Source organism: Sander lucioperca, chromosome 13, assembly GCF_008315115.2.
Source record: "Sander lucioperca isolate FBNREF2018 chromosome 13, SLUC_FBN_1.2, whole genome shotgun sequence".
Taxonomy (NCBI): domain Eukaryota; kingdom Metazoa; phylum Chordata; class Actinopteri; order Perciformes; family Percidae; genus Sander; species Sander lucioperca.
Genome location: NC_050185.1, coordinates 11,684,984 through 11,700,546, shown reverse-complemented (window position 1 = coordinate 11,700,546; position 15,563 = coordinate 11,684,984). Strand labels below are relative to the sequence as shown.

At 39.2% G+C, this 15,563-nt stretch overlaps 1 protein-coding gene across 3 annotated transcripts; it reads left to right on the top strand.

Annotated features, from left to right (window-relative positions):
* The first annotated feature begins 5,996 nt into the window (after positions 1 to 5,996).
* Positions 5,997 to 11,754, top strand: si:ch211-215c18.3. Of its 3 annotated transcripts, none has more exons than XM_036008689.1 (4): positions 5,997 to 6,397; positions 6,821 to 6,948; positions 9,814 to 10,161; positions 10,266 to 11,754. In XM_036008689.1, the coding sequence occupies exons 2-4, from the start codon at positions 6,882 to 6,884 to the stop codon at positions 10,370 to 10,372; spliced, it is 522 nt and encodes a 173-aa protein (XP_035864582.1). In that variant the 5' UTR covers positions 5,997 to 6,397; positions 6,821 to 6,881; the 3' UTR covers positions 10,373 to 11,754. The 3 variants fall into 3 exon arrangements, with proteins under 3 accessions (XP_035864582.1, XP_035864581.1, XP_035864580.1); XM_036008688.1 differs by having other exon boundaries at positions 5,997 to 6,453; positions 6,831 to 6,948; XM_036008687.1 differs by having other exon boundaries at positions 5,998 to 6,400; positions 6,831 to 6,948.
* Positions 11,755 to 15,563: the final 3,809 nt, after the last annotated feature.

Here is a 15,563-nt window from a genome sequence, read left to right as displayed (position 1 = left end):
AAAGTGAATTGTTTTATTGTAAGAATGCAAACACATTATTTTAGCCTAACATGCTATTAATTCCTAAACTACCTGCTCAGACACAATACTCTGTTGCAATTTTTTTTTTAATTTGGGTGTTGCCTGACTGTAGTACCTAATCCCTGCAATCATTTTCTTCTTCTTTTTGACACTTTGAAGTACCATCCAATTTGACCCAGGGCTACCCTCTGCAGGACATCAACAGCACCCTCACCTTAACACACAAACTAACTGTGGACATGCATGCTGGAGCTCATGCATTAACACATTTAAATGGTTGGTTAGTTTCATTTAATGAAAATTTGTTACGTTTCAGTTCAGTTTATTGTCATTATACAGTACATAGTACAGCAGTGCTTTTCAGTGCAATTAAATGATTGTGCTTTGGCTATACACCAACTACTCAACTAAAGTAAGTAAAAATCCTTTACATTATCAGAGAAAACATTGCACCATATAAAGCATATTCAGTGGCCATGTATAAATAGAACCTTGTGGATCTGACTAAACGTATAGCTTTCAGAAACATACTGTATATTTATGACAACAAGCCTCGGCTGAACATGGATCATGTGTTTCAGGCACAAGTGAAAGGCAAAGTAAAAACTGAGTTTGTGTTTTGGTTTTTCTTTGTCACGATAATTGAGGGACTTTATACATCGTCTCCTCATAATAGAATAGAATACAGACTTTATTGCTCATGCATCTATTAGTAGTCAGTCAAAAACAGTTTAAAAGTTTTTTGTTTCTCTGCTTGCCATTAGAGCAAACCCTGCCAAAGCTATCTTTGTTGCCCTACCCAGTTCTTATTGACTAATACAACGCAATCTTGGGCCTGTGTGGCACAAGGTCACCTCGGTCTGCCCTCATCATTTGGCAGCCAAGAAGAAGACACAGGGGACAGATTTCAGTCAGGTAAGATAGATTGCTTACCTTAAAGAGTATTGATACTCAGATACTCAATAATGTCACATTGCAGAGTGCAACATTTCATCACTTTTGAGCTGGGGAAATTTAAATTGCTAGATGGTTTAGCAGTTTTCATCTCTCTTTAAAATCCCTCTTATTGGCAGTCCTCGTATATAGTTCTTCCTTTCTTGTTATTAAGACTAAAGGCTCAAGCTAAGTATCTTTCATTACGTTTAATAAAATTACTAAAATTATTGAATGTAGATATCGAATATTACAGAATATAGACTTTCAGTTTAAGACAAAGTCACATTCATGCTTTTTACTCATCACCCTGTTAGACACATCTGTCAGAAATCAAGATCTATCCAACAGATTTGTACTGCACATTTCAATAACTGCTTATATGTGAGAGTATAAAGTGTATGCAGTTAAGTAGTATGTGTGCTTAGTATTGATTGTATGATGCAGAGTTAGCAGGCCTGTGACATACTAAATATATCCTGTACGTTCATTCAGTTCAACCCATTGCACTTTGTGCATACACACAACTTCAGGAGGGTCTAACAGCAGTCACCAGATGATTATGGGTGCAGTGTTAACGTATGCAGCAGTTTGGCGCCTTGTTCACAGCCAGTGAATTTCCAGCAGCATGGGAAGTGTCATCAAGGTCAGTAGTAGGCCACTGCAGCTTTGTAATAGGACACTCCACGCTGAGCACGGGAGGAGGAGCTCTGTAATAAGAAAAGTAATGCAGATTCAGAAGGAGGAGCATTTTGTTTGGCAGTCACTCAAATGTTTTCTTTTTGTAAAATAACAGGATGTGCACAGCTGTGGTAAACAATTGCCATGAGCACAAGCAGCTTACTTTTCTCAACCACTGAGGTTTTGGATGCTGTGCCTGAGTCGGCAAATTTGATGTTGCAGGTGAAGTTGGACTTGCCGTTGGGCAGGTTTTTAAACAGCAAGCGACAGATGTTGCCCGGGAAGATGCGGACTCTGGCGCGCTTCTTAAAGGGGGCATGCTGCTCCTCATCTGGGTCGGTGGTGTCAAAGAGTCTTTCGCCGTTTGTATACTTGCAAAATGGTTCTGGTGACTCAGCGGGAAGCGCATATTTGCAATCCATCCTGAGGTGGTGCTCATCTATTGAGCAGTAGTTTAACTGAATCACTTTCTGGGCTGACGCAAAGCCTATGTGTAGTATAACACAGAGAGATGATCAGATATTTACCAACATTAAAAAAAATCACTCAGTTGAGAGTATCATTCATAATGAAAGGGAAAAGAACATGCAAATATTAGAAAAAAGGTTCTCAATTCACATACATACCAAAAAGGAAAATTGTAGCAAGGAAGAACATTCTCCCAACTTTCCTGCAACAACAAAAAAAGAAATTTAATAAAACAGTCAGCACAAGGTAACACCAGGCAATTACTATACACCGGAACCAAACAGCTAGCCTATTTATTTTGCTGTCATGTCTTTACATTACTGATGTTCAAATCAAATGAAGCTGACTGTGCTGTAATGAGCGGGGTCAGATTTCAGAGACATGAATGCCACACTTCCTCAGAGGTTACTGAACCATAATACTCAACAACTGAGATACAATACAGCCTCACTGTTTTTACGCTGCAAAGACATGAACTGCAAACTTCACTGGTGAATTGCCAACATTGACACATTTCTGTGCTTAACCCCCCTCCGGTCAAACATGCTGATTACGGTATTTGCCTGCTTTTATTTAATATGTTAAGAAAATATACAAAGCAGTTCAGCTCTTTTTTGTTTGCTTGATGCAAAGCTACTCTTGCCTTCATTCAAATATTTGCTTTAGTGCTGACTCCAGTGTTAAGCCTAATATTTCATCCAGACTTAAAGAAAAGCATTGTGCATAGCACAGTTCAATATTTTGCCATAGCTCAGACCCAGCAAATAATAGTATATGAATCATTCTCACCTTGTCTGGTGCAGTTTGAGCTACCCAGTGCTCTGCAGTGTGATGCCAGGTGTAGTATACAGTAGAGGTCGGCTTATAGAAGAAACAGAGGAGAGAGGGAGGGGAGAGGGACAGAGAGGGAGGGGAGTGGGGAGAGAGAAGGGGGGAGAAAATGCTGCTCCAGTGGACTTTGGGGACATTTCTCAGTATTGTATAAGGATTTGTATTGATTTCTACCCTCTGTTTTACCACAGGACAGAGGATCACATTTAATCTACAAACCTCTAGCCTCATATTAAAAGATTGAATTCAGGCTGAATGAGAAAGAAAAAGGAAATGTTGTGATGAGGGTTTGATTAGCTGAGACACCTCATCTGTTGTTTCCTCATTCAGTGTGCAAGTTCAATACGTGTCAGCAGTTTCTCAGCTCCTTTTGCCAACATAAATTAAAATATATACATATAAAACACAAATACGCAGATCATTTATTTCAACTAATGTATTGAAGATCTATACTGCGTTGACATCTGCATGAAAAAACATTATTAGGAAAACAAAAGAACACATGGATATGTGTCTGAGTATATTCTGCTAATAGGCATATAATTTATAACTACATAAATATTACATTAACAGTAAAAGGGATGAATTAGCCTATTAAGAGGGCTAGGTATGTCAAAGCTGCAGCTGATCCACACTTAGTGAGTCCACACTTAATTTGAAAGCTGGGACAGGGGACCGGTTTAAAAGGGACACAGCGGAGTAACATGGCCCAAGTCTGTCTTACTCCTTACCAGATGTTGGCTGTGAAGCACCGTTTTATTGTTTGCAACCGAAATAGGATGATGAAGATAAGATCTGAGGTGTTTTAGTGTGTATTTTTTTTATAAATCTAAATCCATAATGCATGTCATTTTCACATATGGATATGTAAAATGATGTAACATTGGCTTGTGTTGCCTGAAAAACATTAAGAACAACCACAATTCCATCTTGTCAAATCCACTGAGCTAGACCCACTGTTTCCTCTGTATCTTCTCACTGTATCCTCTTCACACTGCTCATCCATTTTGTCAAGGTCCTTCCTGGACAGTTGCTGAACAACTGCCACACTGAAGCAGTCTCCCAGGACAGTGACAGAAGGGTTGCAGAGCTCTCTGAAAGGCACAAACCACAGCGAGCGGTGAAAGCACAGCATATCTGCCATTTTACACACTGTACTTAATATGTCAACACTACATTTTTTTGTTCCAATTTTGTCTCCTCCCTTTTGACTTTTGAAAGCAGAGAAAGCAGATGTAGTGATCCCTGCCAAAAGTATTCATTAAAGATTCTGTAGCTGTGATCCCTGCTGCTCCTCTGCTGGATGCTGCTGACGATACACTGCAGATGAAACATGGAGCCATCACCTATTCATCTTCATTGATGTACACTGTAGTACTACACTACCATTAAACCGTTATATTTTCAAATGGCACCAAGTATTCATTAAGTCACTACTTTTTAATTCCATGTACTTTTCTCCAGTTATTTGAAGGAAAAAAACTGTTTGGCATAGTTGTTATTTCTGCATTTATAAGAAAGGCATTTTTAACATAAAAGGGTTGTCCAACTAAAATATCATAAGAATGCTCCATCTTCTGCATTAGCCTAAAGCTTTCATTATGTAAAAAAAATGCTTTAATTTTAAAGGAAATGATTATTCACAACAGCCCACTTCATTTACTGTGAGCAGGAAAAGTAGAAAAGTAGAATACTGATACTAATAACGATACTAATACATTGTTATACATTCACAGTATCTAGTTCAGACATGTCTGACACATGAACACACAGCACACAGCGGGGTCTCTGACTTTTAGCTAGTCTGCATAGTAGACCTCCCCATCAGCCCCCATACACAACAGCTGGGATGCTTAGTTAGGGACCATCAATAAATGACGGTTTAAATGATATGTTACAAAATGTTTTTCTCATTCCTCCATGTTTCCTTGACTGATTCAAGTTAATAATAATTAATGAATTCATATTAAATATATACTAAAGATTATTTTCATTATGAAAGGTGTTATTGCTGTATTTGTTTTTTTCAGGCAAATAAAATGCAAGGGGTAACCCGTTTTTTAAAATATTTATTTGTATTTTTTTAAACTTTTAAACAAGAACTGCATTTTCTTCAATAACTTCCATCCTATTTTTGTTCGTCTTTAAATATGTATATATCCTATGGATATGGGCATCCATGTGCCTTCATGTTTTCTTTTCACTTTTGTATTCTTCTGCATACCAATACCAAACAATATTGGACATTATTCTACATTATATGAACATCAACAACAACATGTTTATGTAAAAGATTTCCCCCCCAATAGCTTATTAAATGTCCCACTGACCCAAAATAAAGTGTAAAGACTGCATGAGTGTATTCTCATCTGCAGCCTGCATTGGACTGCAAACGGAGCAGCACATCCAGGCCCACTATTATTGTACCAGTTGGATACAGTAATTTACGGTGTAGTTGACACTCTGTTTGCATGTTTCCTTTTGTCACTATGTGGATTGAAATATTGTTATGTTTTTCTGCTTTAATCAGTGATGGTATTCTGGGGCTGCATTCGCAACTTTCTAATGATGTCCCATATTGATTAATTCACATTTGAAAAAAAAAAATCCCTCCTGCTGCTCAGCAGGTACTAGGTAAACTACAGTGCATTTGTACATGTGCATAAACAACAACAAAGAAAATGTTATAACAGGTAGATCATTTGGCAGTCATTGTTGTTTCTGTGTCTCTAATGCGACCAAGATTGCAGTGGAGACACTACTGCAGAGGTATACAATAGGTCAATTAGGCCTATGTTAACTTTCAATAAGCTAAAACGGAGTGGTATGAACGTGGATAGGACAAATTTAGAATTAAAGTTTACTGTCAAACGTATGGCTTCAGAGTTTCTGAAGCCATAAGATGTTTGAATTTCCTGCACCTGCACCTTTATTTTTACACTAGATGTCACCAAAACATTGCTGTAGCCTATTTGTCATATTTGTGGTGTGGCTTCCAGTTTCTGTCCTGCAGAGGGAACTCTTCTTTTGCACCAAGAACTTACAGTTCCCCTAAAACAATAACCTGGATGGGAGTAGTGGTATGAAAAGCAAATTGAATATTGCCTTTATGTATAAAATTCCAGTTCTCACAACTGTTTAATTTATAAACTCCAAAGTAAAGACTTCCCATCCTCGTCCTGCTTGAATAACACATGACGGTCTAATGTGCATCAAATCTCTGGTCAGAGCTGTAACTTTGCTCCCTGATAAATTAAAGTGAAATTAATGTCCCTGCTCCTGGATCCCTGCTGTGCAATGAGGGTATGGTCTTTTAAGGATGTGTGCGTGTTTGAGTGACTACGTACACAGCGATAAGCCTAACTGTATCCTCAGTCCGACAGTGAGAGCTCTGCTGATGCTGATGCTGCTGCTCCGCATTCTGGCACACCGGCGCAGCTCAACCTCGGGACAGGCACCACATCAGGTAAGACCGTCTGTCTCATCTGCAGAGTGGGATAAAAAAAAGGCTTCGACAGTGTAAGGAATTTAACATTTTCAGATCATTTTTGCGTGTATCAGAAGCATGTCTGCGTACCTGTCCGGTTCTTTCACTGCAGAGAGGACAAAAAAAGCGTAGCCTACACAATGAGGGGAGTTCGGTTTGCTGCAGAGCTAGGACACTGCATGGGCGTAGTCCTCTCTGCATTTGGGCTGCAGCAGAACAGCACAAGCCCGCTATCACTGCGCTAGTGATAACTTAAGTGACCCAACATATGGTGCAGTTTGTTAATAGGTTACATGTTTACTTTGTGCCTCTAAATATGTCATCTTGTGTTTTTCTGCATTAATCAGTGATGGTTTTCTGAGGCTGCATGTGCAACTTTATCATATTGTCCCATGTTGAACTCTTCCAGGCCATAAGGTGGTGTGAAGGTTATTGATCTGACCGGACAGACACAATCGCTATGGAGCTGCACCTGTTCTTCTGTCTCTTCTTTGGCAGGATCATGATAACGCATCAATCTACTCACAGTATGTGTTATTGTTTTGTATTTGTTTATTTTCAGATTGTGAAATCTACTTAAGAATCTAGGCTATGGCTGAAATTTGAGGTCGTTGTAGCCAAAAGTTGGTTTGATGTTGGGCATATGGGGATATGTCTAAAAAAAAAGATGACTATTGTTGCAAAAAAATAAATCTAGTAATGGAAACAGATTTGAGATGAAGTCCAGATTGTCTAAATTCAATACTGCAGCAAAGATGTCATTACCCAATTTCACCACAGAGGTCAGTAAAGTTTCATTAGGGTGATGTAATCCCAATGTAGAAGTTTAACAAATACCAGCTTTATTACAAAGGATTTAGTGACTTTCAAGACAAGTTACAGAATGCTGTGACACTAAATTGAATGGGAGATGGGAAGGGGTTGAAATGAGGAGGTGACATCCAGTAGCGTAATGGTAGTTCATGAGTTGAGTGTACTTAGATGGTTAGGTTACCGAAGAGGAAGCAGGGAGGAAGTCCGTATAGTGGGTTAGTTACTTCTGTCACATTTAGAATTTTAAAGACGGTCTTCCTCACGTGTCTGTGAAGAGCAAAAAGAAAGACTTTCTCTGTGGTTGCTCTAGTCAAAAGGTGCTAACACTGCTAACACTAGCTTTTCACTTTGATGCTGAGTAAGAGCTCACAAATCAGTCTTGCTAGTGAAGTTAAAGGGATATTTCACAGTTGGAAAGATGAATATATCTTTAAATTGGGTCACTTATGTAGTAGAAATGTGAAAAAAAAATTAGAAATTGGTGCCTTCCAGGCCGAGAAAAGCCAGAAAATGTGTTTTTGGCTCATGTGGATAAAAAGACACCAAATCCCAGAATGCACTTGCTTCGCTGCTTTAGAGTCCACTCCCAAGCCACGCCTACTGTTTACAGACAGACAGTGCATTAAACTCAACTCAAGTGTGTTTTATTGTCATTTCAACCATATACACGAAACGTTTCACCATGGCTCAAGTGGTGTTACACATTTAAAATATATAAAAACGACATATGAAACAGGCTACATTTAGTGCACACACATTATAGGCTCTGTAAAGTTCAGCTAACGCATACTAGCATTAGCGCTTGGTGGGCTGTAAACACCAAGTATAAACAAAGCCGTAAATTTGCGTGGAATGTAGACTGGTCGGCATTCAACAGTCACAAACTCCACCAGCAGTTAGCAGTTAGTTGGATACATTTCCGCACCAGTCCGTGTTAACACAGCCCACCTCCACTAGTCTTACCTGGCGACAGAGCAGCAGGCCTGGTAGCTGGATAGTCCGGTACACTGTTGTTCAGCCATGTTTCCACAACAACAAAAACACAGCAGTCTCTGAACTCGCGTTGGGAGTTTCGTTGAAGTTGGATGTAGTCCAGTTTGTTGTCTAATGAGAGGACACTTGCAAGCAGGATTGATGGAACAGGTGGCAGGCTAGTGTTAGCTTTCCACCTAGCTCTAACTCCTGCACACCGCTGTCGAGGTCCCTTTCCCCGGCTAGTGGTATCGGGCGACACTGCAGGCTGAGGTGCTGGTCCGTAGCAGGCGAAGCTCGCGTAGTGTGTCGAGTATTCCATCTGTAATAAAGTGTCCTGCATATTCTCAGATCTGAATAATGTATCCCGGTGGTACACGTGTGGTAGTTTCAATGCACATAACTGTTGTAAAAGTTTGCTGCTGAAAAGACTGTTTAGCGAAGCTTCAAGATGACTGACACTCGGTTTACTTCGGCAAGCTTTGTGTAAAGACAGTCCAACCCCTTATGGGCGGGTTGAAAACGTGGAACTAGCTGGCTGTAGTCCACAGACTCTGGGCAAAAATGCCTCAGATGACGCAAAAATAGTCTTTTACCGTCATCGGAAGATTTTTTCCAGACCCACAATACAGAGATCTCTCATCTCAGGGGGACACGAGGGAAGGAAGCACGGTCAATCGAAAATACTACAGTGTTTCTACTGATAAAAAGCTTAATGCTAAATCGGTAAAGTATCCCTTTAAGCCCACTAGTTAGGTACCAAGTGAAGCCTTGTTAAGCTTAAAACCTAGAGGTTTAGTCCATGTGTTTTTGTACTGTGTTCATTTACAGCAGCAGCCTCTGGTTGGTTGGATAACTCAGAATCACTTTGACATTGTTGTTGTTTTAGCTAACAGGAGCTAACTGGCTACATTTGGTAGCAGTTGTTGAGCTTGCTAGCTTAAGAGATGCAGAGGTATGTCATTGGCTGTAAGGTGTGGGAGCGATGACAACACCATTATTATGACAATGACAGTATCTGACATAATACATGTCATGAAATATGCATTAAGAACTAAAAACAGACTTTTGAAAATGGGCGTTTCTATACTGAAATAAAATATGTTTCTAATAAAACTAATAAGATGTGGTTTACACATTTTATTCATATGTTTTTTTCCTTTTTGTAATGGCCCCTTTATTTATTCTATATTTAACACATTGGGGTTCCATTAACATAAGTACCTTATTTAAAAACAGCACTGTGTAATAAACCTGAGTCAGCATCCAGAAAAAATTAATAATTTGTTGCTGCAATGGTCAGAGCTTTGCATATCATTTTTTTTAAACTGCCGTGTCAAAACTGATACAGATCTGTTCATATAGTAGATTCAAGGCTGTTATTGCTGCCAGAGATGTCTTTACTAAATTTTGACTTGAGTCATTGTTTAGCTTTGGCTTTATGTTTGTGATCATTGTGCTGCTGGAAAAAAAATCTTTTCTCATATCACAGTTCTCTCGTAGACTGCAGTAGAATTGTCTTCAGCTTTTCTCAGTATTTTGCTGCCTTTAATTCACATTGAAAAAGAGAAAATTTTTGATTCCCACCCTGTTTGCATCTCTTTCAGTGAACTCAATCTATGCGTTTCTGTTCGCTCCTCGCGGGCCTCAGATGTTTCCGTGTCTAACTTACTTGGAGCGAAACGTCAGGGTGGACTGTGAGTTTCCACCCACGTACCAGGTCCCCGGCCCCTACTGTGAGTACCGGCAGGACAGCCGTCTGGTGGGCAGCACCTACCCCAACGCCGTTGTCTATGTGTCCACAGAGGACCGCAGGAGAAGCAACGTCAGCCTGGTGAGTCCTAATCTGTGCCGCCTCACCTGGGCCCCGCTGGCTGATGAGAAGCCTTTCACCTACACCTGCAGGGTTTACCAGGGCAGCAGCTGGAAGGAGAACAGCATGGCCGTCCATCACAGTGAGTAAAGAAAAGAAAAAAAACTTCAGCTTGTTATTTGAGTCTTTGTTTCCTCCAAACACCAACTGAAACAATATCTAAACTCACATTCTGCTCTATTACAGGGATTCTTCCAATCTGCTCTGCAATCAGTGTAATGTTCAAATCAGCGCCATGGTTTTTGTCACTGTTGATGTCACTTCCGGTGGCTGTGGGTCTTCTGAGTCCATGAACTCTCACTTTCACAGGGTGATGACTCAATGGACCTTTCTTACATGATTTGTGACTCACTTTGGTTTGTTAGTTGGTAGTTGACTCTGTGTGGGATGCTTTTATTTTAGATTATTTTATTTAGGCAGAGAGAGAAAGCCAAAAGCCATGAAATACAGTAAATTAGAAATTAAATCAACCTTTAATTGGGCATTGGGCTATTCTTTAAAAATGTACATTTGAGTTGTGAAAGTAAGATTTTATATAACAGACCTCATTCTCACCACTGTACCTTGAACACTATAGTTTCACAATGCTGAAACTGTCACAAATCTCTTGGTTGATCAGGTCCCCCTTGTAAATAAGATTAATTGGGACATATATCTAAACAACCATATCGTTAATGGCCAAATAAAATATTTTTTTTTTTGTATTTTTTTGTTAAAGAAAAACAGATGCTTCCTATAGATTTATATTGCATCTTATTACTGTTCTAAACACAAATGGGTTTGATTATATACACTGACATTAAAAGTGGAGATCATCGCTCAAACACTTAAAGAGTAGAGAGCCTTTTGATTGGAGTTATTAAGCTACGTATTTATTATGGAGTGTCTGTCAGTTCACCCACTTATTTTAAGTTGGATTACATTATATTACAGTCTCACCAGTTTGCTGAACTAGATAAAGTAGGCAGGTATTCAGATGGCTGACATGGCTATTGAGTATTAGTAATACATAACTGCTCAAACACTGCCTTTTCAGCTAGCAATGCTAATCTCTGTTACCTTCAGTACCTTTAAATAGAACTAACCTGGACCCCTGTGTCAGGTTCACCATGGTTACAGCAAAGCTGCTCAAGTACAGTCTCTTTTCTACTCCTCTTGGAGAGCAATAATACTTAATTGGGATGACCTTTGGGAAAAGGCTCTAATTTCAATGATTGTTCACTGTGCTTTGATGATAATCTGCCCTACAGCCTAAAAAGACATTCAGATGTGTGACTGTTGTAGCTGCTAGTTTGCAAAGTCTGTTTATGTGGACGAGGAAGAGGTTTAAGCTCTGCAGCCTTGTATTGAGAGTGATCCTGAAGTTGAATGCGTTGCAGCTCAAGTAATAACTGATGGACAGACATTGCCAACATGGCATATGGTGAGAACAAGTGTAACATTTTGCACATTTTTGTTTAAGTTAGACATCGCTCTTCTCCTGTACAAGTATTGTATATATAAGTATGTGTTCATGTACACAGTATATGTGTAGTATGAAATAATATTGTAGCTTTATGTGTTTTTTCACAGCTGCTTCCATTTTAATATTTTCTGTTTACAGTGTACATGCCTTCCACACTGTAAACACACACATTTAGGGCCTCTATGCTTCTTATTTAATTTGAACGCAATTTTTAAAAACTTTGATTTCACATTTTTAACAATACTTGTGTCCGCACTGGATTTCTGTTTTATGTTGCCATCATTTTCTGATGCTACGCTGCTCAGTATAATTTGCAAAGTAGTACTGGTAATAAAGATGTCTTCATATTTTTCAAATAGATATGTCAGCTTGTTTTGTTAATTTTATTTTACCACCAAAGGTGTTAAATGGTATAGCAAAACTATAGTAACAAATAAAAGTTATGCACAATACAAGTTTTCTGTTTTCTCTGCACAAGTCACTTTTTCTATAGAATAGCCTACACTAATACTTCTTAGTTTTTGCTCAAGATAATCAAAATATATATCCTCCAAGACCCTGAAAACAATGGCCTAATCAGCTTAAGAAATGGCCTGAATTAAAAGTTAAAGTCAATGCAGGTCGTCTAAAGCTCTGATTTATATCAAGCATGCCTCACGTATACATATCCCTCTGACACTAGATGTCATCAAAGCATGTAGTTGCTTTGACAGTTTTGTAGTGGCGCTTCCACTTTTTGTCCTGCAGAGGGAACTCTTGTTTAGCACTTCATTTGACAGCCCCATAAACACACAGTATGTTCATGGTATTGAGCCCCCATGTATCAAGATTATAGACTGTTAATATTTACAGTCAATTTTTTGAAAAAAAAGAAACAAGTGTTTGCTGCCTCCTTGTTATGATTTGCTGGTACATTAAAGCTGAACAAAGCCATCATTAGCTACTTGCACTGACTATTTACATTTTATGCTTGATACATCTGCCAACCACTACCTTTCAGAGGGGAAAGTTATACTTTTTTCAATATACTTTTCACTTGACACCTAGAAAGTTACTTTGCAAACAAGTCAACTTATAAGATATGGTGCACTGTCATTGATTAATCTGTCCAGCATTATAAAATAAGTTAAAATTAGCTTTGCCTTGGCTCACACTAATACATCTGTAATAATATCCATTATTATAAATGATGAATGTAGCATTCTAAGCAGAAATCCAGATAAGGTGAGGGAAAACTCATCCTGTTTAGCTGTAGCCCCCAAGCAGCACAATGTTTGGTGTTTGCCGAAAAAACACAGTGTCACTCTCTGTCTTTCACATGTGCTTTCTCATAAAAAGAGGCAGATTTTCATGGCAGATGTTTGGTGACTCAGCATGCCTGCAAAGGGAAATACTAAGGACTATGAGTCACATTTTAGTTCTTTTCTAATTATGATTGTTCATACAAGAGTGCAGCTAAAGTGTGTAAAAAGGCAGGAGTTGAATAAATAGGGCCGTTTAGAGGGAAGAGGCATCACATTTAATTCTTTTGGGCAGCTGTATCAAAACTGCGCTGCGTAAACAAAACCGTGTCACTGAGGGTAAAGAGATATAAAAGAATAGTGTAAAGCAGCTGCAGCTGATGTCACTTCCTGTGATAATAAGCATAGAGCAGATCAGAGAAACCAGTGGAAATATGTTCTGCATGGAAATTACATACAAATTACAATACAATAAAAATACAGTGCTTGGCTTCCTGTTCTTATAAATAACCTTCAACTATACTTCACCACAGTCAGCACTAGAAAAACAAAACATGCTCTTCTTGTAATTTGTACAAATGAATAGAACATTAAGTGTGAACTAATAACGCAGATCACTTAAAGGGGTTCTCCACCTTTTTTTAACAATTTCTTATGGGGCTCTGGAGGGAGCTTTATAACATCTGAGAAAATAACCCTGATGATGTCATCAAGGTTATCTCGGATTGATTTAAGATTCCAATTTTTCAACAAAAAATGAGGTGTGGTCTGATAAAAAGGATCAGTTGGTTGCATTAAGGCTATGACACACCAACCCGACGGCCGACCGTCAGAAAAGGCAGTCGGAATGATCAGTTGGCTCCCGTCTCTCAAAAAAGTGCCTCGGAACACACCGAAGTGACGCCGACTTGAGCATACGTTTTGCGTGTGATACGTAATACATCTCCATAACAGCAGGCGGCGATAATCTGTATTGTTGCCCAAAAAATTCAAACTGGAAATGACAGAACATCTCTCTAGACCTAGTAAACACAGAGCACACTGTCGTCAGTCAATGTTTTCATCAGAGCGTGTTGATAGTAGTCAAGAAGGATCGTTGTTGTCATTACTCACTGAACGGAAGAAAATACGATGGCTAGTAATAAGAAGATACTGGAGTTGTCAGCTCTCGGGCTTCTCCTTGTGGAAGAAGCACTGATTCGCTAGTCAAGGGCTAGCACTCCACCAATCAGATTGGTCATCAAGTCCGACTGCCCACTGGCCGATTCAAGTCAAATCGGCCAAAATGGATGCCGACAGCTCCTCCGACTGATGACGGCACGGAACACACTGAACAGACTCGAGTCGCCGATCTCGCCAGAATGTCCGACGGCCGATAATCGGGTTGGTGTGTCAGGGCCATTAGAGGAAGTGTGGGATTGGTACCAATTGGTTGTTTTGACCCAGTGCTAGTGTTATTTTACATATTACTGTTGGGTTATTTATCCATACTAAAACACGATTAGTGTATCCACCTAAAAACTTTCTCAAGTGTATTTCTAGTTGTACAAAACAATGTGCATATGATATATGCAAAGGATATACAATAATCAACAATCAGAGACAAAAAGTGACATGTAAGTGTGAAAAGGACTACAGATTATAACAGCTCACGACCATACTATATTTTAGTTTGGGTTAATAACCCAACAGTAATAGAAGAAAGAGCACTAACACAGTATTCTTTTGGTGCTAATTTGACCTAGTTATTTAAATCAGTGTCTTATAATTCTTCTAACTTTATAAACATGTTATATTAAATGGCTGGAGTAAGTTATCTTCTCCCTCTCAAAAGCACTGCCTGAACACCAAACAAAACATACTGCAGGAGCATCTAATTGGAGCCGTTTTTTAAATTGCAAGCACCCGTGATTCACCCTGATTCGGCCAGAGCTGTTTGCAAACATACGACTAACCTGATTTCCTCCGTTTCCTGTTCAAGAAAAATGTGATGGGACTAGATCAGCTGCTGCCAGGTTAATGTCATCATGAATGAATCATTATCCCGGCCTCCCTCTGAGAGATACAGAGATGCATTGCAGGTCTGATGCTGGGTGTGCATGTGCATATTGTGTTTTATATTAGCAAAGCTCCAATGGCCCAGACCACCTAATTTCCTGGCATTGTGCCTGCGCCACACAGATAAATTAGCCCAGTCCTAGCTCGCTGTGCGGCCCCTCCAGGCCACACAAACACGGCAGGAATAATCTCCATCAGCTCTGAGCATTAAACATGCATTCATCTTCCGCTCCGTGCAGATGTTAATTGAGGTTCTGCTGCTTTTTCTATGAGTTAATTAGGAGCATCAACCAGGAGTGGGAGCACAGGAGGACACCTTTAAACCACTTTAAACCACGAATCATCTGTGTCATGAGGTAATGACCATGGAACAAATCTTTTTTTTTTTTTTTTTACGTGTTGCTGCAGAATAATTAGTCACAAAGACAAATGTTTGTAGTTTGTTAAATAAGTATTAGTGATAAACGTGACAAATCACAGGTTACTCACAGACCAGCATACAATGACATTCAATTAAATCACCAATTTTAAAAACACACATCTGTCAATTTACACAATGCACAATGGCACATAAACAGCAGATCTAACATATTTATAAATATTGATGCATATTATGTTATTATGTTTAGGCTAATAATAAATACAACTTGCAGAATAAATACAACTCTGGAAGAAAACACTGAGTGAACAGAGGGCAGCAAGAAGTTGAAAGGAATATTG